Consider the following 24,599-nt stretch of genomic DNA (forward strand, 5'->3'; position numbering starts at 1 on the left):
TAGTGTGTTGAGTTTATATGTTATATGCATAAATGGTAGGTACTGTAAAAGGTGGGTTACAGGGAAATGAAACCTTAAAAAAAATAATTTTCTTGAGATTGCAAATTTGCTGATGTGGCATTGACTTTGGGGTTGACTGTTGTATGTAGTCAGTAAGAATGTTTTCAAAGGTTTGCTCCGAAAAACATAATACTGAGTTATTTTTATTTAAACAAAACTAGTGGTTTCAGGGAGATATGTAAGAATGGGAAGTTTGTCATTGATCTAGCTCTGTTTTTGTAGCATGAGTGATCCAGTTAGTATCTGACCCAGTTCTTAGCTAACTCACCTTAGTGATAGTGTACTACTGTGTAACTTGTTGCAGGATAACTTGTTCATAGAATTGTTAACATCACGCCTTTTTGCAAACATATTTTGGAATATTACTTGTTTACCAGACATTCTTGAGACTTCAGATGGAAAGCATCACACAAATCTGCATAATCTCTTGTCATTGTTTATGCATAGAAATTTGTATTTAACCATATTTTTTACAATATATTTTTCTTGTGTTACTATAAAATACAATATACAATAAAAGAGTGGGTTTGTGCAACCTTTGTTATTGTGTATCTGAATCTGTACCATAGAACCAATTAGCGCTGAATGAATGTCTCCATATTGTTATTTTGTCTATAGTCTGCATCAATGATCTGGCGATATTAAGAACTTCAGAGCGACTGTCAAATGAAAGCTCACTGGATTTACGAAATAAAACAATGACATTTACTCTGGTTAATGTTGCTCTAGTTTTGACCATCATCTTAGAAGAAAACCTCCATGAGTCCTCTTACATATTCCTGTGTAATTTGTACATCAATTCACTTTATGGGACTGCAGGATTCTACCCCAAGTTCCTGCTGGATTCACTGTCTTACTCTCATGTCATCTCTTATGCAGGATGTCTGATACAAAGTTTTGTAATTTATTCATATGCTTGTAGTGACACAGGGACGTTTATGCAGACCTGTGTGCCGCATTTACTGTCATTGATTCATGTCACAATCGCTTTGCTTTTTGATGTTATGAACACATGCTATGGCTCAAGTGATTTACCACAGTCTTTGCAATTTCTTGGCAATAGAGTTCATAATAGTTCCTCCACTGCTTAACCCTCTAATTTATGGTCTTAAACTGACAAAAGTAAGAAACCGATTATTGAGTTTGTGTGCAAAAATGAATTGTGATACATTGAAAAACTATTCAAGATTTACCACAGATAGAAAAACATGTACATCTATTTAGCTAACAAATATAAAATAAAAGAACATTTGGAAGTCGATGCATTTAAAAATGATCAGATGCACCTAATGGTGAGTGTGCTTATGACCTCAAAAATTTTTTTTGCAGTTGTTTATGTGGTGATTAGATACAAGTTTAATCAAGGTGTGGATCTTATACCATGTTGCAGAATGAATTGAAGGTATAAGACTGGATTTTTGTTCTTCTCCAACCTGTTAAATATATCAGTGGTGATGTCTTCTCACCAACTGCAGTTCTGTTCACTCATAGGTCATCTTGAATTCCCAGCACAACTAACTGAGGTGTTTATGCAATTGCAGACTATAAACAGACTGTAAATAGGAGTGAAGAACAATAGAGGGAACTACACAGCACAAACTAACATTTTATTGAACACTGTAAATAGGCACCGTATGTACAGCAGTGCATGTTACAACTGTTAAAACAACTAATTTGCTAGTCTCAGACTTTTTGTTATGGTTTTAGCCACACAACAAGAATAATTTTCCAACAACCTTTTCACATTTTAATATTTATTTTATTCAGTCGTGAAATTGTGAGAGGAACAGTGTCATTGATCACAACATCTTGCGATGACAAATGAACATAATGTGAATTTCAAACATGATTTACTTTAAAGGCAGCGTAGGCAAAGGTGTTGAGAAAGTTGTTTGTCATATTTGCAATATAAACTTCACACCCTGATAGCAACCAATTAATCTAAAGGTTTGACAGTAAAATCGAATCCATACAATATCTGTGGGCATCGCAGGACTGTTATAAACATGACCAATCATAAAGGTCGGACCGGCTCTAATGATTGGATGACATTCGGACCGAATGCAATGATTGGATTGGCTCCTTGTCTTGTCTACTACCTCCTGGCAGCAGTCAGTTCATGTGTTTTGGAGGAGTGGCTTTGAAGGGAGGCGATGGAATATTTTGGTTTGAATCCTTTCAAGCTCAAGCTAAATTGCTAGGTTTGCAAAACTTGCCTATCGTGCCTTTAAGAGCATTTGGTCTTGAATTTGAGAGGCATCATTTTCATTCATGATGAACTACTACTGGTCATTCAAGGTTGTTAGACGAGAAGTCAGGACAATAAATCTGGTACATAAATGGCGAACGTCACACATAAGTGGCATAGTGTGTTGTCATTTTCTCACCATACCAGGCCCTGGTATGGTCTGTAAAATAGAATAAACATGGAAATGTTTATGTTCACTAGATACTTAGATTAGTATAGTAGTGACATGAGTGAACATGTCAGTTATAACATTTTCTTTTCGTTAAAATGCCCTTCACGAGTCTGGACAAGTGGAGCCATTAGTGACTGTAATTTGAATCCATAACTTTTTACAAATAATGATCAAAGGTCTGAATAGCATCCACATCAACCAAATAGGAAAACCCTGTTTGGCTACTTGAGAACATCTAACATCTTCACTGAAAGATGGCCTGACTAACCGATCAGCAACCTTGCACACGCAACCCAAATGGACCCATTTATTCTTTTGATCACATTTACAAAGTCTACAACTCATAGCCAAGTTACACATTCCAGTAAAACATTTTTTAACCAAAATGCAATTGACTAGGATCAGGGCTTATTGTATTTTATCATGTGACCAAACCTGGAAGTGATGCATTGTTTAGGTGGATTGTTCAATTCTCTTTTCTGGGTGTTTTGTTGAGCTGAATGATTCCTCTTCCTGACCTTATACATCACCTCATCCACCTCAATGTTTTGTGATGCCTAGTACCTTATTTAATTAAGACAATACTGTACAGACATGAAATATGTAGACATATATAAGATTCATGGTACGAGTTCAGAAATTAGAGCACCATTATTAGTCATTGCTTCCTACTGATGCAACATTTTGATTATGATGATCCTAGTTGTGTTTCAATTGTAAAAGCTTAAAATGAGAACATAGATGATAGTGTGCTCATATCTATATGGATTTCTCAAACACAGATGACACACATGTACAGTAGAGTTACATATACACTGTCATATTCTACAATCACATAAAAAGTGGAATAATGTCAAAGTATGTAAAAAAAGTTGATATTTAAATAATAATGAATAATACACAGGATATATTTTTATAAAACAAAGTCACAAAATGTACAAACTTAACAAGTTTGTGTTTATACTGAAGCAATAGTCTGTCAACACAACCACATAGTCACCTCGATATCTATCAAAACCTTAAAAAAGAAACTACAATCTTAGTTTTGTCTGCAAATGTTTACCTTGGTCCATAACCACTTGATAAAAGGCCTCAAGAACTGAGAATAGTTAACGGTATGCTGAACTTGTAATTTGGCTTTAAAGAACCTTTAGGAAAATCTGTTTCAAAAGTTACAGCACTGGGAGAAGAATTCAACGATAATCGGAAGAAACTAGACACATAATAAATATTCATTTTAGAAACAACATAAACAGACATAAAGAACAAGAGATAGAAAATGAGAGAGTGAGAAATACAAAGAAAGAAAAACAGAGAGATAGAATGCACTTGACTGGTATATAGGGCCTGCATCTTTTCTTGGCTATGATTAGAGTTATCCAAGAGAGAAAATCAGAGAGAGAGAGAGAGAGAGAGAGAGAGAGAGAGAGAGAGAGAGAGAGAGAGAGAGAGAGAGAGAGAAAAGCAGAGAGAGAGAGAGAGATAGAAAGAGAGAGAAAGAGAGAGAGAGAGAGAGAGAGAGGAGGGGGGAGAGAGAGAGAGAGAGAGAGAGAGAGAGAGAGAGAGAGAGAGAGAGAGAGAGAGAGAGAGCAAAAAGCAAAAAGACAGAGAGATAGGAACGTCTGGGAGATGAGGTCTATGGTCCTAATGAAGGCAGATTGGTGAAGTCAGTGTTGGTCCCAGTGGCTGAGAGTGTTCTGGGGTGGGGATTGGAGATCACAGTAGGTTAGGTAGTTTGGGGAGGGCAAAGGGGAAGGGGTTGTTCCAGAGATCAAGGGTGTTCGGGGGGGTTGGGGGGGCTAGGTCCATGTTCAGAACAGAAAAGAGGTTATTGAAGTTAAAGTAAAGTCATTGTATGGAGGATCTGTGCTTGAGGATCCAGCTTTGATCCTAAGGTCTGAAGCAGCCAGCCTGTGAGAGATAGGAGAAGATCTTAGGAGGGTGTACGGTAGGCATCTTGATAAACTCTGTAGTAGTCTCATCCAACCACATCAGCAAAACACAATCAGCCTTTCCAGACCATCCAGTGTGCTCCAATCACATCACCAAATGCCCATACAAAGACAAAGAAACAGGGAGGGGGGGGGGAGACTTATTCACTCTGCATTATATAGCCCCTTATATATAGCCCTCTTTCGCTGAGCTTCAAACGGGTTTTCCTTGGCGACCTGACAGTCACAGTATTCACCCCCTCTTTCTTTGGCGGGACTTTCAAACACAAAAACAGACTTTTCCCTTTCATTGAAGAGAACAGAGCTTTAAGATGTCATTCCTTCAACACTTCACCTTTACCACAAGAGTATAAAGTATAGAATTATGAGAGGAATATTTCTGTGATGATTGCTACTTTCTTTTCTATGAAGTGTTTACTTAAATGTTGATGTTATGTGTTGTCAGGATTAGCATTACAAAGGATGTCACCAAGACACATTGCTAACCTGAGTCTCTCAAACAACAGGAAGGATAGACAATTGCAATCATCATCAAGACCAATTCCAAAACGCAATTCTCACAGTGAACTGTGACGGACATCACACACTTGGTCTCCTGATCCCTGCAGTCTGCACATTGGATGATCATCCTTTGACAATTTCTTCTTCACTTGAGAAGTTGATACTTCTGAACACTGATATTATAAATTAAGAAGATCTTAACATGCACACCTTGCTACAACTCAAATAAGCCTACTGTGAAAGTGAGACTGATAATTACAATGGTGCAGTTTCTGGCTGTGGTATTTTTCCTCTGTAAGTATTTAACAGCACCAATCACAGTTGCATATTGATTAGATACTGCCCCCGTGTGGCACATTTCTGAATTTTCTTTTTTCAGTCATGCACATAAGCAAGAACAGGATTTCTGGCCATTTTAAGTAAGTAGCTTGATTGGAGTTACAATAATACAGGCAGGTTAATATAATGCAACAAACACAAGGACAAAATCTGAGTTTTGCTGGCAGCTGAGAGTAGGGGCTGGCTGGCTTTCCTCTGCAAACACAAAAACATTCCCAGACTTTCTTCAGAACTGATTACAGCTTGAAAGGCCTTGACATCTGAATTAGGCTTGAAGGATTTGAATGCCATTATGGGTATCCTGGCTAGCATTAATAACCTTATACTGGACCCAGAATTCATGCATGTTGTTGCTGGGTGGTGGGCGGAGCTACTGACCTGGTGGCTACTTGGTGCGCTGCTGCTGTGGCTGGCGCGGGCGGTGGTGGTGGGGACTGGACCCCCCCGCACCACCCCGCAGGGCGTGGCCCGTGGAGGAGGAGGATGAAGGCTGCTGCTGGTGATGTCCAGCACGGATGGGCTTGGCTGCAAACACAAAGGGGAAGCAAACATGGTTTAAAATCCTAGCAGCACTTTTTTTTTTTTTTTATCAACATTCCTGCACAATGAACTAACTCCAGTGTGAGCGATTCAAGGTCTTCTAGAAATAAGGAAACATGGTGAAACTCAGTACTGAGGTTTGTCTCTGTTCCCGCCACTCGTTGAGGTCATTTCACAGGACGGGAGAGCTCCTCCTCCTCCACAAGTGACCGAAGGGCACTTAAATCCCTCCCTCGCCAGCCCCCCACCCCTCTCCCACCGCCCTCAGCCCCACCTATTTGAGCAGTGTGGCTCCTCCTGGCTACGTTCTTGGCCCTCACGACCTCCTTGATGCGGTCCACCTCCTGCTGGTAGCGCTTGCGGTCCCTCATGGCGTTCTCCTTGGCCTCCCTCAGGGCGCTCTCCAGGGCCTTGACCCGCTCCGCCGTGGCCCGCAGGCGTTTCTCCAGCTTGGGCAGCTCGCAGCGCAGGTCGGCATTGTCACGCACCAGCTGTGTTCATACAGGAGGGGTGGTCAACATGAGTATGTGTGTTTGTATGTGGGTGTGTGTGTGTGTCACAGTTTTTTCAACAGTGTTCTTGTCTGTGTGTGGTTCAGTGTGAGAGGACCTACCTGCTTGTGGACCTTAGTGAGCTGCTCCAGGTTGTTCTCCAGGAAAGTGATCCTCTGTCTCTGGGCCAGGCTGCCTCCAGCCTCGTCAACATCCATCTCTGCACTCTGATTGGATGGACAGGATGTTCAAATCAATATAATGGAACTTGGACATGCATATACAAAAAAAACCTCAAGTGGCATCTATGAAGGAAATAGCAGTCAGCAGCCATGGTTCTGACAGAGTCTGAGATGCACATAGGCATGCGATGTCCTTACCCAGAAGATAGCTTATTTTCAGGCTCTGCTTAATGTTTGGCTTTGGATATGAATAAGGTTGAACGAACACACTAGCAACAATCTGGTGGGCAGCAAGGCCTGGGTGATTACACGTACACCCACAAATAAGACAGTATGTGACAGCGGAAATGTTACATTGGACACTAAAGGACCTTCCTCATAAAGACCTTGCGTGTCCAGGGACATACGGTACAGTTCTGATGGGTGGAAAGGGTGTGGAGTTAGGGTTCTGGGGTGGAAGGGGTGTGGGGTGAGGGTTAGGGTTCATGAGGGGTGGAAGGGGTGTTGGGTTAGGGTTTGGTGTGGAACCAGCTTACCATATTCACTCGTGAGGTCAGGTCCTGGATGAAGAGCGTGCGCAGGTTGTGCAGAGTCTGGAGCTCCTTGACCTATTTGAAAGAAAAATGAGCTCTCTGGATCTTCTCCAGGGGTATGTATCACGTCCAGGAGAAGGTCTGTGTCTGTCTTCACTCACCACAGTCTCCTCCAAACCCTTCAGGTCCTCCTTGGCCTGCTCCCTCTTCTCAGTCAGCAAACTGACATGGAAAGACCCACAGACTTAATGCACACTAGTTTATGCTACTAACACCAAATATGTGTTATGACATTACAGTAGCATCCTGAAACATACTGAAGAACTAGTACCTACAGGAACTGTACTGCCTGGTTACCTTATGGACATGGTTCTATATGGACTAAGTGATGTATGGACAAGGTTCTAAATGGACTATGTTCTGTTCTGTATAGGTCAAATACAGTACATGCAATAGCTTGTCTTACAGCAGTTTCTGCAGCTTGTTGTCCTTCTCCATCTCCTCAGTCTTCAATTTGTCATAGTCAGACTGTAGCTTGCTGTGTTCCAACCGCTGGGCCTGGTTCAGACTGGGGGTGGGGGGGTGGGGGGGTGGGTGGGAAGGGGTGTCAACACAACTGTATAGGCTGGTCCAGACTGGGAAATCAACACTACTGTATACAGGGAACAACACTGTGGATTTACAGTGGACATGCAGTGCTTATACACACTAAATATATAGCACTAGTTCTGGAGCAGGTTTACTAGTGTCTCTAGGGTGCATGGTTTAGAGTACTAGAGCAGGTCTACTAGTGTCTATAGGATGCATGGTTTAGGGTACTAGAGCAGGTCTACTAGTGTCTCTAGGGTGCATGGTTTAGGGTATTAGAGCAGGTGTACTAGTGTCTATAGGATGCATGGTTTAGGGTATTAGAGCAGGTCTACTAGTGTCTATAGGATGCATGGTTTAGGGTACTAGAGCAGGTGTACTAGTGTCTATAGGATGCATGGTTTAGGGTATTAGAGCAGGTGTACTAGTGTCTATAGGATGCATGGTTTAGGGTATTAGAGCAGGTCTACTAGTGTCTATAGGATGCATGGTTTAGGGTATTAGAGCAGGTGTACTAGTGTCTCTTACTCCCTGAGCTCGTCCAGGACTCTCTGTTTGAGGTCGATGTCGTCTCTCAGACGGGTCAGCTGCTTCTGGTGCACCTCTCTGTGGTTCTCCATCTGCTCCTCCAGAGTTTTCTACAGGGAGACAGAGGGAGGGATCAGGGAGGGTGGGGACAGAAAGAGAGATGATGAAAGAGGGTGTGAGCGAAGAGTGTGCATACCTTCATCTCCACAGCATCCAGCAGTCTGTTCATGTGCTCCTTCTCCTTGTCCATCACTGACACCTCTTGCATCTTCCCTGGAGACACAGCAAACATGTAGAATTGTCATTAAAAAATGACAGTGTGTCTCTGCGTGAGTGCCGCTTGATTTGTGTGTGTGTGCATATACAGTATGTCTGTGTGCTCTCCAGTCACCTTGAGCATTGAGCTTGGCCAGCTCCTCCATAAGAGAGTCCTGACTTTCCTCCAGCTGTCTCTTCTTCTGCTCCATACTCTGCATATAGTCAGTCAGAGACCTGATCTTAGCCTGGTGCTGGAGGGCAGACGAGAGAGGGAAAGGGAGAGAGGGAGGAGGGAAAGGAGAGAGAGAGTGAGAGAGAGAGGTTAATTACAGCATGGTAAACCAATAGCTAGGTTCGTCGTCATGGTCAAGCAACCTTTATTTGACTGACTTTAACAAAACCTGTGAGACGGTGCTTCTTCCTGTGTGGTTACCTGGGAGATGAGCATCTGACAGGAAGCCAGCTCCTTCTCGTTGGCCTGCATCTTGCGGCTCGTCTCTGACAGGTTGCTCTCCAGCTGCTTACTGCGGCTCACCAGGGTCTTGACCTCAGACTTCATCTTACTGATGTACAGACGAGCCATGGTGAACTCCTCCTCCATCACCCCACTGCCCTCCGCCATCTGACCACACACAGGACGACTGGGTCGGGGGGGGGCATGTGTATATTTATGTTTCAGTAAGTGTGTATGAGCATGTGTCTGTGTGTATGAGCATGTGTGTGTGTGTGTGTGTGAGCGAGTGTGTGTGTGTGTGTTTGTGTGTGTCTTACAGCCTTCAGGTCACTGGTGCCGAGGATGCCTCCGATGTCACTGAGGTCCCTGAGCAGCAGGCTGAGGATCTCTGCTGCCCTCCTCCTGTGGTGGCTACTGAGCTCCTGCAGGCTGGACAGCTCCCTCTGAACGCCCTCCAGAGAGGTCTGCACACACACACACACGCGCGCACACACAACCAGGCAAACAGTCAGACACACACACAAACACACACACACACAAGGACATATACACACGCACACACATATAAAGTAAAAATCACAATATTCTCCAAGTTCTCTTCTATGCCCTGGGTTGAGTGTTCCAAAATCCTGGACTGGGTGTCCTACTCTTGAGTGCACAGCATCATCTCCACCAGGTGGCGCTATCCTAAGGCAAGGGTCTTAGTACAAGCGAACATGGTATGTGTGTAAGACGGTTCAGCCCAGCCCCAGCCTCCCCCAACCCCCTCACACCGTCTTCTGGCTGAGCTCATCGCTGAGCTGCAGGTTGTGGCGGGTCTTGTTCTCGGCCTCCTGGCTCTTGTGGTCGTAGTTGACAGCCAGCTCCTCCAGGGCCTGCAGCACCTCCTTCACCTCCTCCTTGGACGCCCTGCTCTCCCTCTGCAGCTGGGACAGCTCCTCCTGCGCACGCTCCAGGTCCCGGCGCACGGATGACAGCAGCTGGGCAGAGGACAGGGAGAGATAGAAAGGCAGACAGACAGACAGACAGACAGACAGACAGACAGACAAGGCAGACAGATGGACGGACAGAAAAGATGTTTGCACTTTAGTTAAAATATTGTTATTGTTGTACTCTGTGCCTGGTAGCCAACATGTGGTTATTTTGCTCTGTGCCTGGCAAACCACAGCCATTCTTTGACCAAAAAACGAAACTTGATTTCCCACTGTATTTTCTGTATGCACCATTTGTACATCGGTTTGGATAAAGGTGTCTGCTAAACTAAGTCTAAATGCAGTATATGTAGCCAATGACATGTAGTTTACATTACAAAATCTTGTCCTCTTCTAGACTGAGACACTGTATTATAGAGAGAAAACATGAGGGTTTAACAGCAGCCCCAGTGTCTCTTTAATAGAGGACTGGAGCTGCCTTTGAATGCACCACAGAGAGGGAAATTGATTTGTTACCATGGCAATGGCATTTTCAATCGAAATCACTCTGGGTAACTGCCGCAATTGTCAGGTAATCTTTTGCCATACAAGGCGTTAGGAAGCTAAACTTCTGTCTTCCGGGACTCACCTAGTAAGCAAGGAAAGTCACTACTGTGATGGTCCATTGAACATGACACAAAGGACCCACTGGTAACCACCTTTAGTGCAGCCTACTGCTTATTCGCCACTAGATGGCAATACACACAAACTCAATTCCAGCAAACACGAAAAAAACGTGTGTCTGGTCAGTGACAGCTGTTTCCTAGGGGACGGCACCTCACCTCTTCCTGGTCCATCATCTGATCCTTCAGACTCTCCACCAACTGACTGCTCTGGTTGATCTCATCGTCCTGGAAACAGTTCAAAGGTCATACACACTGTCTGATTCAACATATCTTTATTTAATGGTTTTTTTTTCAGATTTTTGGGGACATTTTTCCTTAATTATTTATCCAGTGACATTATAGAGACAGGAAAGGCAGGGGAGAGAGAGGGGATGACATGAAGAGTGCCCATGGTCGGCACTCTTCTCCAGTGAGCAACCAGGGCAATCCATATCTTAGTTATTATTTATTGAACTATTAGCTGTTCATGTTATTAGAGCCTTTATCCACCTATATTATTAACATGTAACTTCTTACAAACCAACTTTTTTGGTAAAAATCCATAGTAATCCATTGCTAAACTAATGCCTTATAGAAAACGTTGCATTACAAATGTTTACTGTACTGTCTTATTGTCACGGTTGGTTGAGGACAGAGCTGGTGTAGTGCACTGGTCCAGTGACAGTCACACGCTGTCCCAGAGGTCATGCTGGGCAGAACAGGGAACTTGGCTGCCTGCCAAATTTGTTCTTTTTTTCCCAGCAGCTAATTGGGGAGATTCTAATGACCTTGGAAAATTAGCCTAATCACCCATCATTACGGACATTGGCACCGATTACGTACCATAATCTTTCAGAATGAGCTATTCATGTTTGGGTATTTACACATGATTAGTCAAATTAAGGGCTTGGTTACAGTATCTTAGGATCTATCGATGAATTAACAATTATATACACAAATGTAATATCTGCCAACCAATCACAACTCCCACAGCCCCACCTTCCCTCAGCCTATCATCCTAAACCCTTTCCCTTCGGCCCCGCCCACCTTGTCATCCAGCTGCTGGTATAGATCAGTGATGAGTCCCTCGTACCGGGTCTTCTCCTCGTCCAATAGCGGGGCAGAGGGCGGGGCAAGGGTCTCGATGACGGGCGTGGCCTCGCTGGTCTTCTCCTTACTGTTGAGCTGCTCCTCCACAGGCACCGCCTCTCCTGGGAGAGGCAAGAGGAGAGGAAGAGAGATAGAGAGAGACACAGATAGAGAAAGATGTAGAGAGAGTAAAAGACAAGTAGGGTTTAGTGAGAAAAATGTAAATGGGGAAAGAGAGAGTCAAGGAGAAAGAGAGATGAGGGGGAGAGGGATGGGTTAGAAGTGTGAATACAGCGACAGCAGGTATTTTCAGATTGAAACTTTTTTCCGCATACAAGTTAACTAAACTAGAAAACTCATATTAGCTGATGACCCCCTCCGCCCCAGGAAGCTCACAAAACACTTTTTGAAGCCATATTTCCATAGATAACTGTGTGTGTGTGTTTAAGGGGGGGGGGGGTCTCTATGGACAATCTGCCCACCCCCCTGGTGATAGACGTCTGAGCACCTCCAGATGAGGGTTCCTCAGGGGAGATGAGCTGAGCCTCTGTAGGATGGACCTCATGCAGACTGGGATAAGGCTTATGAAAGGACTACTTCAGAGGGCCAGACAGTGGTATCCTCAAGGACTGTCTAGGTGTTTGTAGCTGTAGATTATCTACTGTGCTGTGTTGGAGAGAGGGGGGGGGTAAAGGAGAGGGGGAGGCAAGGAAAGAGCATGAGGGACAGAGAGAGAGGGAGGCAGAACAAATTAGGAGTAACAGAGAGAGAGAGAGAGAGAGAGAGAGAGAGAGAGAGAGAGAGAGAGAGAGAGAGAGAGAGAGAGAGAGAGAGAGAGAGAGAGAGAGAGAAGAAGACAGAGACTACAGAGCATCTAACGACGTATCAGTCAAATGCACCAGGACAAAGTGAACATGCCTGAGTGTCCTTCGAGAAACTGTAAGGAAAGGACAACATAAGATGGAGGTTGTTTGTTTGTACACCCCTCCATCCAGGTCAACCAGAGAAGTCCACTTTGTGACATTAAAATTGAACCATTGCATTCGGACATAACGAGAGCGGTGAGGCTGGGATAAGCTGAGTTCACATAAGAGTCAGGGATGGCTCGATATACCCCCCTTATCTCTTCCTATTAGAGTTCTCCAGGGGTGTGTGTATGTGCATGTGTGTATGTGCATGTCCCCATGTTTTAGTGTGCATGCACCTCCCTTCTATTTGTAAAAACTTGTTGGTTTGTTTGTGTGTGTTTGTTTGTGAGCACGTGCGTATCTGTGAGTGTATGCGAGTGTGCGTGCGTAGGTCAGGGTTTGTGTGTGTGCCTTCCCGTTGAGATGTTCTCATCAGGATTCAGGTCTTGTTTCACCATGACGGCTACTGCTTGACAGCTTGTCTGTCGTGTCTTGGAAATCTTTATTATTATTTCCCTCCCTCCCTGCATCTCTACCTTTCCTCCAGCGTTTTAGTTCGTTCTCTAGTTTCTGGATCCTGATCTTCAGTCCTCTGCTCCTCTCCTTCTCCAGTTCATACTTCTTCTTCCACTCCTCAGCAGTCAACTCCAGGTTCACCGACACCGTGTTCTTGATGGTCTTAGCTCTGCGACACACACACACACGCAGCACCATCACACACACAGCAGCACGTTCACAAACACACAGAAGACCACCATCACAGGCACACACACACAGTTCAGTCTCGTGGGTTGCATTGCAGTATGATTGTAAGACCAGGGAGGCCCACCTCTGTCCGAACATGAGTGTGGACTTGGTCTCGGCCTCGTTGTAGACGGAGGGGGAGCAGCAGATGACGATGGTGGTCCTGCAGTTCCCCCCCAAGGAGTCCTGCAGGATGCGGGTCATCTTGCTGTCCCTGTACGGCACGTGAGTTTTCTACACAGAAGACAAGGACTGACTGAGGGAGAGAGGTACATGGCAATCCACTGGTTACACACATCTATAAACGTAAATGTGGGAGGATGAGAGAGCGAGACAAGAGGGGAGGTAGGAAGAGGAGGCTTTGAGAGCGAGAGGGACAGGGAGGGTGAGAGTGAAAATGAGAGAGAGGAGACAGAGATAACTTACAGTTCCCTCGGCCAGCGCTGAGATGACGTTCCCCAGGGCTGACAGAGACTTGTTGATGTTCTTAGCCTCGTCCAACACTGAGCCCTCTGCCCCAGTTTTACTGACCTGAGGGGGGAGGGAGGGGAGTATATACCATTGCTCAGGAAACCTCTCAGTGGAACCTTCAATTCAATTGATTAAAAACATCTGTGTACTCATAAGTCTTTGACAAGGGGGGGAGAAAGAAATAGAAGGAAAGAGAGAGATAAAGGTACAGAGAGATGGACAGAGAGATTGAAAGAGACAGAGAGACAGCGAAAGACAGAGACAGACAGCGCGCAAATGAGGTCAGACCTTCTCACTGCCAGCCAGGTCCACCAGGTAGAGCTTCCCTGACAGCTTCAGCTCTGTCTCCACGTTCTCCTGCTTGATGCTGATCAGGAAGATGCTGTGGCTGCGAGAGCTGTGCTCGTTCATGTCTGGAGGAGAGACAGGCTCACCGTTACCCAACACTCCATGCAGTTACCTGAACACTGGGTAGATGTAGAACAGGCTTTGAGGAGACACACTTGTGACAGCGACGTGACGATTGGTCTTCCCGTCGTCGATAACGTCCATCACCTCCTCTGGGCTGGAGACGAAGCGCTCAGTGCAGCCCTTCACGTACGGAACCCTGTTCTTGTCCTCGTGGACTGCCAAGTTGGTCTTGGATACTGGAGCAGGGAAACAGGTTTGTCTTAGATACTGAAGTTGGGAGACACATAGGTATTAGGGACTGGACCTGCGAGACAGACAGGCCTTAGACACTGGAGCAGGGAGACATTGAAGGCAGCAATCCAAAAAATGGGCTGCACTTAAAACCATAGACCAATGACAGATTTATTTGACATTTTGAAAGTAAGATTCGTAGTTGGCTCACCATCTAGCAGGTCTCTGATCTTATCTAAGTAAATTTCAAAGTAGGAGACCTGCAGAGAGAGAGAGAGAGGAGACACAGGAGACTGTGATTCTAAAGAAGGATGTGAACACTCAGCTGACTGAGCTGAGGGCTGGCAAATGTGCTGTACTTGGTGACTATCTGATCCACATGATAAGTAGTCAAACTCTTAAAAGCTTATTTAGTCTGACATTTGTTGGAGGCCAGACTACAGCTGGCCGATTTGGCCCAAAATGTTATCATGGTATGTTTTCTTTATATTGATATATGTCAATAATAATGCTCAATTTGCCGTTAAAGAGTATTCTTGTAAAGACAGAACATTAATAAAACCATATGGTTAATGCTTGCTACCTGCATCTCATTTCTTGTGTATTAGCAAGGCACACTATAATAGTAGTATTATCTAACAAACACTGTGTGTATTTATTACTATCATAGTCAGCACAAATCCTTTTTCCGTTTTTTGCAGTAGACTATGTAGACATAAAAGAAGCCAACGTGCGTTTTGTTGCCGTTTTTTCCCCCAAAGTTTTTGTGGCGAAATATGTGCATGCCACATCTGCAGCTATAGCCATGTTCATGTGCTGCCAAGTCCTGTTGACACCTGGCATCTTCAGCTATGATGTTGTAAGACGTCAGAAAACAACAATTGAGTCTTGAGGAACATTGGAGCTGGCAAGCTAATTGTGTGTGTTACTACACATACGAGTTAACCAGCTAGCTGTGTGTTGTCCAGTAGTAAGAGTTAGCTGGCTACAGCATCAGCTGTGAGTGTGTCAACTTCATTTGAAAGTGAGGTGAGTGGGGGAGGCCAGAAACATGCATCAACCACATGCACTTGTTTGTTTGCTAAACAATTAGCTGTTTGTGTAGTGTTTTTGTAGGTAGAGGAAAACAGATTCAAAGATAAATCGGAAATAAATCTCATGACTGTTATTGTGGAAGATTTTTTTTATGATAAAGTGTCCAGATGGCCGTGGGCCAGATACACACACACACACACACACACACACACACACACACGGTGGAGGCCCATATGGCAGCATTGGTCCATCCTGGATCTGGACCTCTGTGGGTTGCTGTCACAGGCCCAGATCGCACTACTCTATAGGGTCTTTTTTCACTCACTTTAACACCCTGGTAGCTTCATGCCTATAAGTATGGTCAGTGGTTGGCAAATTGTATTCCCTTTTAACAGCAACCTGATCCAAACAGACTGGCATGTGTGTTATGTTACCTTGATGTGGAACTCCAGGTTCTCATCCATGGAGTAGATGTGGTCAAAGATGTCCCTGGCTATACGAGGAATGATACCCATCAGCTGGGGGTCATGGAGCTTGCCCTGGAGGACACACACATTTCATCTTTGACAATCTGCTTGGCGCATGCGTCGTACACCTGCTCCTGGGCAGAGTTGGGCTGCAGGATGCGATCAAACACATAGGGCTTACCCTGCAGAGATAGTCACACTGTTATACTCAGCAAATATCCAATACATACCTAGCATACACCTAACACATACCCAAAACATACGCGCCCATACACACACATTGTTTAATGTAGGAATTACAAAGGATTGCAATAAAGAAACCAAAATCCACTTGTGAGGTATTTGGAACAAGTGCATCTAATAAGATACCCTGTTGTCTGCCAGCTTTAAAAACATTGGAAAGACAAAAGTTGGTACAATAATATTTTATAGAGGAGTGATAACAGGAGTGATGACAGTGATGTGATGACAGGGGGTCAGATGGCTGAGCGGAATAGGGCTATTAATCAAAAGGTTGCTGGTTCGATTCCTGGCCGTGCAAAATGACATTGTGTCCTTGGGCTAGGCACATTACCCTACTTGCCTCGGGGGGAATGTCCCTGTACTTACTGTAAGTCGCTCTGGATAAGAGCGTCTGCTAAATGACTAAATGTAAATAACATTTTTCCTTTCTTTTTGCAGAAGGGATATCATTACTGATCAACTTTGTGGAGATGTCGGCCTCCTAAAAGACACGTACAGTAAATCCCTGGAGCTTCCATCTCTGCTCTTCTCATCCTCATCAATCCCACCATCATGATCTCCACCCTTCACCTCATCAAGAATGCTCTACCCGTCATCATCTTCACTCTAATAACAAGAGACCCTAACCCTGACACTGGTGTAATAAATTCTCCTCAGGGCTGTGCCATCACTACACTGGTAGTGAATACTTTTTATCTGGGTGGGGAAAAAGAGTCTAGCCAAGAGCTCACTCCTCTCTCAAACCCTCCTCACCCTCTTTCTCCCCCCAATTCCGTCCTTCCTCCTCTCTCCTTCCACCTCCCCCTGCCTCATCACCCACTCTCCTCCCACCTGCCTAATCACCCCCTCCCACCTCAGTCCTCACCCCTTCCACCCCTCTCTCCTCACTACCCTAGGGTTTTGGGAATAAATTAGAAATGTACTTGAATATACATGCACAGGTTTAGCACAAATGGTATTTAATTGTATTGACTTCCCAGTGTTGTGTACAAATATAAGGTCAAATGTGTTGCTGTCCTACCTCCATGGTATGGGTCTTCCCTGAGGAAGTCTGGCCGTAGGCGAAGATGGTCCCATTGTATCCGCCCAGCACATCTGCAATCAACCAATCAGATCTTTGCAACAGTGTGGTTTTGAAAATGTGTCACATAATCAGAATCAGTTCACCTTATGTTCATGTCATGCTGAGTCAGAACCATCTGCTTCTTGGAGGAATAATAATAACAACATTCATCCTCTTGTAATAATCATCATCATGTGGTGTTTCTAAACCAAAAACTATAGACTGAGAAGTGTCATTTGAATGTGAGAATGTCCCAATAAATAGCATAATAAGTCAAGTCACTCCCTATCAGTCTCTCCTCCTCTCTCTCTCCCTCTATCACTCGGCCCCTTTTCATCTCTCTCCCCCCTCCGAGACAGAACACTCACCTTTGACAATCTGCTTGGCGCATGCGTCGTACACCTGCTCCTGGGCAGAGTTGGGCTGCAGGACCCGATCAAACACATAGGGCTTACCCTGCAGAGATAGTCACACTGTTATACTCAGCACATATCCAATACATACCTAGCATACACCTAACACATACCCAACACATACCTAACACATATAATAACACATAGGGCTTCTACTGGAAAATCAATAGAAGAGAAGAAAGCTCTTTATTACATAAATCCCCGGGCACGGACATTTGGGTGTTACAGCAGCAGGAAAAGGAATATAGAGATACTGTAATGAAGCCATGAATTACATTTTTGAATCCAAAATAAAAAACAATGGTCAACAACAAGAAGATAGACTTCTGAACAACATAGAACAACAACAAATGGAAACATAAGTACTGTCTTCCTCCCCCAAGTATACAACTAGCCTATGGATTTACTCTAGCTACCAGCTTCAGGAACAATAGATCCAATTACTGCTCAAAAATAGAAAAGATTTAATAAAACAGAAATGTGTTAATCTTGTAGGCAGATGCAGCAATCCTACTCTTACTTGTGTGTGAGAAAAGGCCTTTGGGAAACCAAGACTAAAATTCCAAGCAGTCCTGTGTAGCGGTGTGAAGCTTACATTACAGTAAACCCAGAATAGTAAATCCACAGGGAGTAGAGAGAGAGGGCAAGAGAAGGACAGAGAATAAGAGAGAGAGAGAGGGAGAGAGAGAGAAAGAAAGTGAGAGAGGAGGGAGATCTGGAGCAGACCCATGTCGATTCTTCTTGCTTTCCTTGCACGCTCACGCACGCATTGCATGCATGCATGAATGCACACAAAAGTCTTGAAGGTAAAGTCCTTTACTAAGACTCCATACAGACATGCATGTGAACAGGCCATGATCAGATAACCATGATCAGATAACACAGGACAAGAAAACATGCACAACTTCTGTTTTTCTAACATGTCTTGTTAACCATTTTGTTGTTGTCATACCCTGGGCAGCTGACTGGGCGGCTGGCCACTAACCAACAATACAGGGTTAGCATAGGACCGTCTGACTAATGAGCACACAAACATCAGACTGATACACACAGGCATACACACACAGCTTGACTCAGCCCTATCTTAAACTGGCCATTATCAGGCTTGTTTCGTTTTTTTCTCATTGTCCCAGTCAGCTTCTTACATGTCTTTGTTGAGCAGGCAGCGTTCAGAGAGACATACTTAAGGGAGTTCAGGGTTCAGAGGGGGCAGGGTTCCAGAGCACAGGCAGCGGGAGACAAAAAGCTGCTGCTGATGCAGCCACACGGTCGCCACGGAAACTGCATCTTACTGTGAGAGGCCTGCTCTGATTGGATGTCCGCTTGTTGCAGGTGTCCCTCGACAAATCAACGGGTACGGAAACAGGATGGCTGTCATGTGAGACAGGGTTTTTCCACTCCATTTATCTCTATCTCTCTCTCTCTCTCTGTCTGTCTGTCTGTCTGTCTGTCTGTCTGTCTGTCTGTCTCTGTCTCTGTCTCTGTCTCTGTCTCTGTCTCTGTCTCTGTCTCTGTCTCTGTCTCTGTCTCTTTCCGTCTCTCTCTTCATCTCTGTCTCTCTCCATTTCTCATTCCTCATTCTCTCTCACGGGTAATATAGCAGAATGGGGGGCAAGGTAAACACTGGCCTGCTTCTCACACAGCCAAGTCCAGAGCAGCCTGGGTGGTTCAGGAGCGAACACCCACACACACACAGACACACACAGCGAACATACACGCGGACCTCCCCCACATACACACACATGCACCCACACATGCAGACCCACTACTCAAGCAGACCCCAAGCACACGTGTAAACGCTACAGTGGTCCTTTCAATAATGGATGGGCCCTCCTTTGGGAGAATAAAACCGGCTCCTGCCTCTCTCAGTGTGAGCGCGGTCTATGTGTTCATGTCTCTTCCTGTCAACCATGGGAGGGATCAAGGCACTCACACACATATACCACACTCACATACTTTTCGTCTGTGCTTGTTCCCTCTTCAAGATAGAAACACAAGAGCAACTGCAGCAGAGAGAGAGAGAGAGAGAGAGAGAGAGAGAGAGAGAGAGAGAGAGAGAGAGAGAGAGAGAGAGAGAGAGAGAGAGAGAGGATTCTGGACAGTTCCAGAACAGTTCAGTTCCCCTGTCAATCATGTCTAACGACTGACAGCCATCGTCATGGAGACCACAAGACCCTAGAGACAGCAACCCCCCCACATACACACAAACATATACAGGCCTGGAACAAGGCAGAACCTGTCTGTTTACCAAACCAGATACTCACAGATGTACATTAACATAAACACGACTGCACGACAGCATTACACATACACAAAGGATCAATTCAATGACTTAATTCCCAACAAACCATATGAACACAATATCAAACTAAGTATGTTTAATATGTAGCTGTAGTTGTATTGTGTGCAGTCCAGCCCAGTTAAAACAAGGGGATTATGAAAGGGGCTGCTATTGGACCATGCAGCTTCACTGCAGTGCACCTGTAGGAACAGATGATACCTCCAACATGCTGTCCAGCACCACTAATGGCATTATGGAATTTCAGCTTGTGGTCTGACAACTAAAGATAGACCTCAGGAAAATAGATTTTTCAGGAATATAGACCTCAGAAAAATTGTCACCAGGGGAGGTTTTGCAATGCAGCTTTTGTCTTGTGTCTCGTTGTTAAAGCCTAGTAGCACCCCGGTCACTTGTCTGTCCCTTTCCCACAAGGTGACACTGTGTGGCAGAACCCTCAAAACAGGCCAGCCATACTGAATGGAAGCCTGCTAACACAACCAGGCATTAACAACATCCAGCGGGAGAGTTAATAACTCTTTTCTTTTTCCCTATGCAAAATTTCACAGTTGATTTTTTTTTTTCACTGAACACCCAAATAAATGTTCCTGCAGTTGAGCCCCAGTGTCTTGAAATGCCACGCTTCACAGATTTACATCAGAATGTTAGGAGTCTTTAGTTGATTCATAATATTAAATAATAATAATAATATTCATTTTAATAATAAATATAATTATTATTTAATAATGATATTTTTTATTTTTTTATTTAGTTTAATTTATTTTAGACTTCAGTTCCAATTGAATTAAAAATTAAACTTTAGGCTCTACTGTCAAAAGGGAGTGACCAGTCACAGACTCTCTGCTGTCAGACATTGTTGCAGATCAATATGCATTAAATGTCAGGCCGGGATCCAGAGGATCACATTCTGGATCCCTCTAACACACGTACATAGATCTGATGATCAGCTAATCTTTTATCTTTTTATTTAATCTGCTGTAACAATGAGAAAATATATCAGGGTGTGCACGTTGGTGCCTGTGTGTGGGTGTGTAAATTAATTGCCCTTCCACCATCCCCCACACTAATAACAAACGATCCAGGAATTCATTTTCGTCCATCTGGCCATATATAATCATTCCTGCCCCCCCCAACACACACACACACACCTCCCTCCCCCAGACAAACACTACTAAGCAACAGGACAGCACAAAGACAGGGTTACAAACTAATTCATTATTTAACAGCTCATAATAAGGGGAAGTTAAACTCAGGCACACTGCCAGATTGTCAGGCTCAAATTATGTGCATAATATAAATATATATACATACTGTGTCCCCAGATCAAGCCTGTGGCTCTGGGGCCTCAAATAGACCTTGGAGATAAAGCTGGTGATGACAGAACTACCCCAATAATGTGCTAATTAAACACTCCAGAAAAATGTTTTATATGGTGAGTTGTGGGTTGTTAAAGTACAGTTAAATGACTACACAACCCCTCACTCAATAGTTACACAAATCAGGTGTTGTAGGCTACAACCCATAACTCAGGACATGCACAGTGGACCTGAGAGATACCAGCAGTAACACTCAGACCCACAGTAACACTCAGTGATACCAGCAATAATACTCATAGATACCAGCAGTACACTCAGAGATACCAGCAGTAACACTCAGAGATACCAGCAGTAACACTCAAGGTAGGGTTGCCTCAACAGAAAACCATCCAGTCTCTACCTCAACTCCATAGCATAACATTTTATTACGTTAGCAGATACTTCTATCCAAAGCGATGCACAGGGGGATTTGAACCTGGGGCTTCTTGATCTGCAGTCCAATGTTCTACCCAATTCTCTGCCACTGAGCTTTATCCGTAGCTTTTGGCTGTACAGACAAAGATGGAGAATCTGATCCCTGATCCAGGTACGCAGCTCCCTCAGGATGTTGCCTCTCTGGGGGACAGGGAGGACACTGGGGATGGGACATATGGCAGAGGAGTGGCTTGACCGGAGGGTTACTGAACAATGCTATAGCACATAGCGCATGGGTTAGCATGGGTAGAGGACTCTGTCATCTGCTTTTTGTATACAGACAAGATGGCTGCCCTCTACATACAGTGGGACAGGCAGGAGAGGTAGTTCAACTTCGCTGCAGGTGTATGGATGCTATAACTGGGAAATCTGAGACACACAGATGCACACTGACAAACACGCTAAGTTTCAGTCTGTCTCTAATCAAGGTAAGTAGGTTCCTGTCTTCCTGTCACAATCATGACATCATCCGCCGCTTGTCCTGGGGTCGGGTCGCGGGGGCAGCAACCTAAGCAGGGAGGCCCAAACTTCCCTCTCCCCGGCCACTTCCACCAGCTCTTCCTGGGGGACCCCGAGGCGTTCCCAGGCCAGCCGAGAGACATAGTCCCTCCAGCGTGTCCTGGGTGTTTTCCGGGGCCTCTTCCCAGTGGGACGTGCCCGGAACACCTCACCAGGGAGGCGTCCAGGAGGCATCCTGATCAGATGCCCGAGCCAACTCAGCTGGCTCCTCTCGACGCGGAGGAGCAGCGGTTCTACTCTGAGCCCCTCCCGGATGACCGAGCTTCTCACCCTATCTCTAAGGGAGAGCCCGGACACCCTGGGAAGAAAGCTCATTTTGGCCGCTTGTATTCGCAATCTTGTTCTTTTGGTCACTACCCATAGTTCGTGACCATAGGTGAGGGTGGGAACGTAGATCGACTGGTAAATAGAGAGCTTCGCCTTTCGACTGAGCTCCTTCTTCACCACGAAGTGGGATGCAAATCAGCACCTCCAAATCTGAGACCATAGTTATCGACTGGAAAAGGGTGGATTGCCATCTCCAAGTCGGCGAGGAGATCTTGACCCAAGCGGAGGAGTTCAAGTATCTTGGGGTCTTGCTCACGAGTGAGGGAAGAATGGAGCGCGAGATCAACAGGCGGATCGGTGCGGCATCCGCAGTGATGCGGGCTCTGTATCGGTCCGTCGTGGTGAAGGAGCCTGTCTCCCTGTTATTGCTGAAAACAAGCCTTGTTTGTTCCACAGAAACATAGTCTGACGGACACTGATGGGCATGTTCTGCTGCACCCACTCTTCCTCAAAGACCATTTAAATCATCATTCAAGCATCAGTGATGTCTTCATGGGTTCAGCCATTTCAGACCAGGACAAGCAGGCCTATTCCCTTGCTAATGGTCTCCACTCAGGCAGAGCCCAGCTGCGAACCTCCTGCTGAGGTACATCACTCTGAAACACTGCTCTTGCTGGGGAAGGGGGAGGTGGAGGGAGGAAGGGAGAGTCTGATGTTAGACATATGGCAGTTTATTCTGCTGTGATGGAGTGACAATACAAAGACTACTTTCATGCCAGAGCTTCTTTTTATGGCAATTGACAAATGCATGTAAACCTGTGGATTATGTGCTTCATTCAGTATGACAGCAGCTACCTGACTGAAAGACAGCTGCTATTCAGCATTCACTGCATGCTGCCATTGACAGGGGACATTTTGTTTAGTTGTGTTATGATGTATAATGTGCCAATACACATACCATAGATCCAAATGTCTCAATTTACCATTTGAGACATTTGGAAAGACAAAGATGTGTACTGCAATGTGAAAAGCATTTTCAGTGTTATATATAATTGATATATCCATCAGTGTCCATCATCAACTGGGTGACTAATGCAAGGTGATGCTGTATTGTGCTTTTGAGTAGGCTACTAAGAACATTTCAGTAAGAAAGAGATTCATTTTCTCCAACAATCAATTATGATTATATTCAAATTTCCTCGGTAAAGTGATTACGAAGCTGATGTGATATCCTTAGTAGGCTACAGCATGTCTCGACTGCACGCCAGTCAGGGAAGATAGACGTTCTACTTCCAACACCATGACAGCACGGTCGGCTGTGCTATAGTGGTGTGCGGATAAGAGCTCGCTCATAGGCTATCCATTCTCGACCGTTTAATAGCTGGACAACATTAAATCAAGGTATGACCCCGAGAAGCAGGAACGTTGACAACTGACATTATGTCCAGCTGAGTACCAAAATGAAACGGGAAAAACATAACAAAGCCTCATGACTGCAAGATTGCCAAATTAAAGCAAATGTTAATAGCCTATCATAGGCATCTGAATTATTCACGATGTCTGTTGTCCAGACATTGTGGTCCAGACATTGTGGAGATGCAACTTATTCATGTTTGATTCAAATGTATCAAAAATAGAGACAACGCCGATTTTAAGTTGACTTCTGAAAAAAAACGACTTACCGTTATCACAACAGTATCTTCCCCCTTAAATTTTGGTATGTATTTGTCTCCTCTTGATTGTTCCGATTCATTTAAAGGCCTGAACCTACACATTACTTTTACTCCGCACTCAGACGCGTCCGCCATGACAAAAATATTGTATCCCCAAAAATATATAAATTTATTTTTTAGTTTTCTTTGTCAACACCAGCAAGCAAAAATATTAAGACTTGGCCGAAGTGGCATTCATTCTTTATTGTGCTTCGTTGAAGATTGAATGTCAATGTTCCATTAAGCCAATTAAAAAAGTGAATACCTTAATTGATGTTTATTTGCGAAAAGTCAAAACACAAATCAAGGATACAGCATCTGGGTGTGGTTGTGGTAACCGAGAGCGTGAATCAGAAATGTCCTCTTATGAAAAACAATCGTGTCGTCAAATCTTTGCTTCGGAATCTGTATTTCCCAGCGAGCGTCTGGCCATTCTTCACCTCAGACACCGACTAGTCAGCAGCTCGTTGCGCTGATGCTCGGTCCCACCTAGGTTCACACAGGATGCTGAGCCT

The 24,599-nt window shown here is 44.6% G+C and overlaps 1 protein-coding gene across 1 annotated transcript; it reads right to left on the reverse strand.

The window, feature by feature from the left end:
- Positions 1 to 5,657: 5,657 nt before the first annotated feature.
- On the reverse strand, positions 5,658 to 24,180 carry LOC146234271 (kinesin heavy chain-like). Its single transcript, XM_084688782.1, has 24 exons — positions 24,055 to 24,180; positions 17,453 to 17,540; positions 17,043 to 17,116; positions 15,746 to 15,850; positions 14,488 to 14,536; positions 14,138 to 14,281; positions 13,923 to 14,047; positions 13,590 to 13,694; positions 13,249 to 13,397; positions 12,956 to 13,104; positions 11,470 to 11,633; positions 10,600 to 10,668; positions 9,620 to 9,826; positions 9,164 to 9,310; positions 8,826 to 9,014; positions 8,526 to 8,643; positions 8,331 to 8,407; positions 8,135 to 8,244; positions 7,485 to 7,586; positions 7,180 to 7,240; positions 7,022 to 7,093; positions 6,426 to 6,530; positions 6,087 to 6,303; positions 5,658 to 5,797 (listed from the first exon to the last, which is right to left on the reverse strand). Exons 1-24 carry the CDS (start codon positions 24,178 to 24,180, stop codon positions 5,658 to 5,660), a joined length of 2,892 nt encoding a protein of 963 aa, XP_084544908.1.
- Positions 24,181 to 24,599: the final 419 nt, after the last annotated feature.

The sequence above is a fragment of the Hypomesus nipponensis genome, chromosome 23 (assembly GCF_054491055.1).
Source record: "Hypomesus nipponensis isolate SF chromosome 23, ASM5449105v1, whole genome shotgun sequence".
Lineage (NCBI taxonomy): Eukaryota > Metazoa > Chordata > Actinopteri > Osmeriformes > Osmeridae > Hypomesus > Hypomesus nipponensis.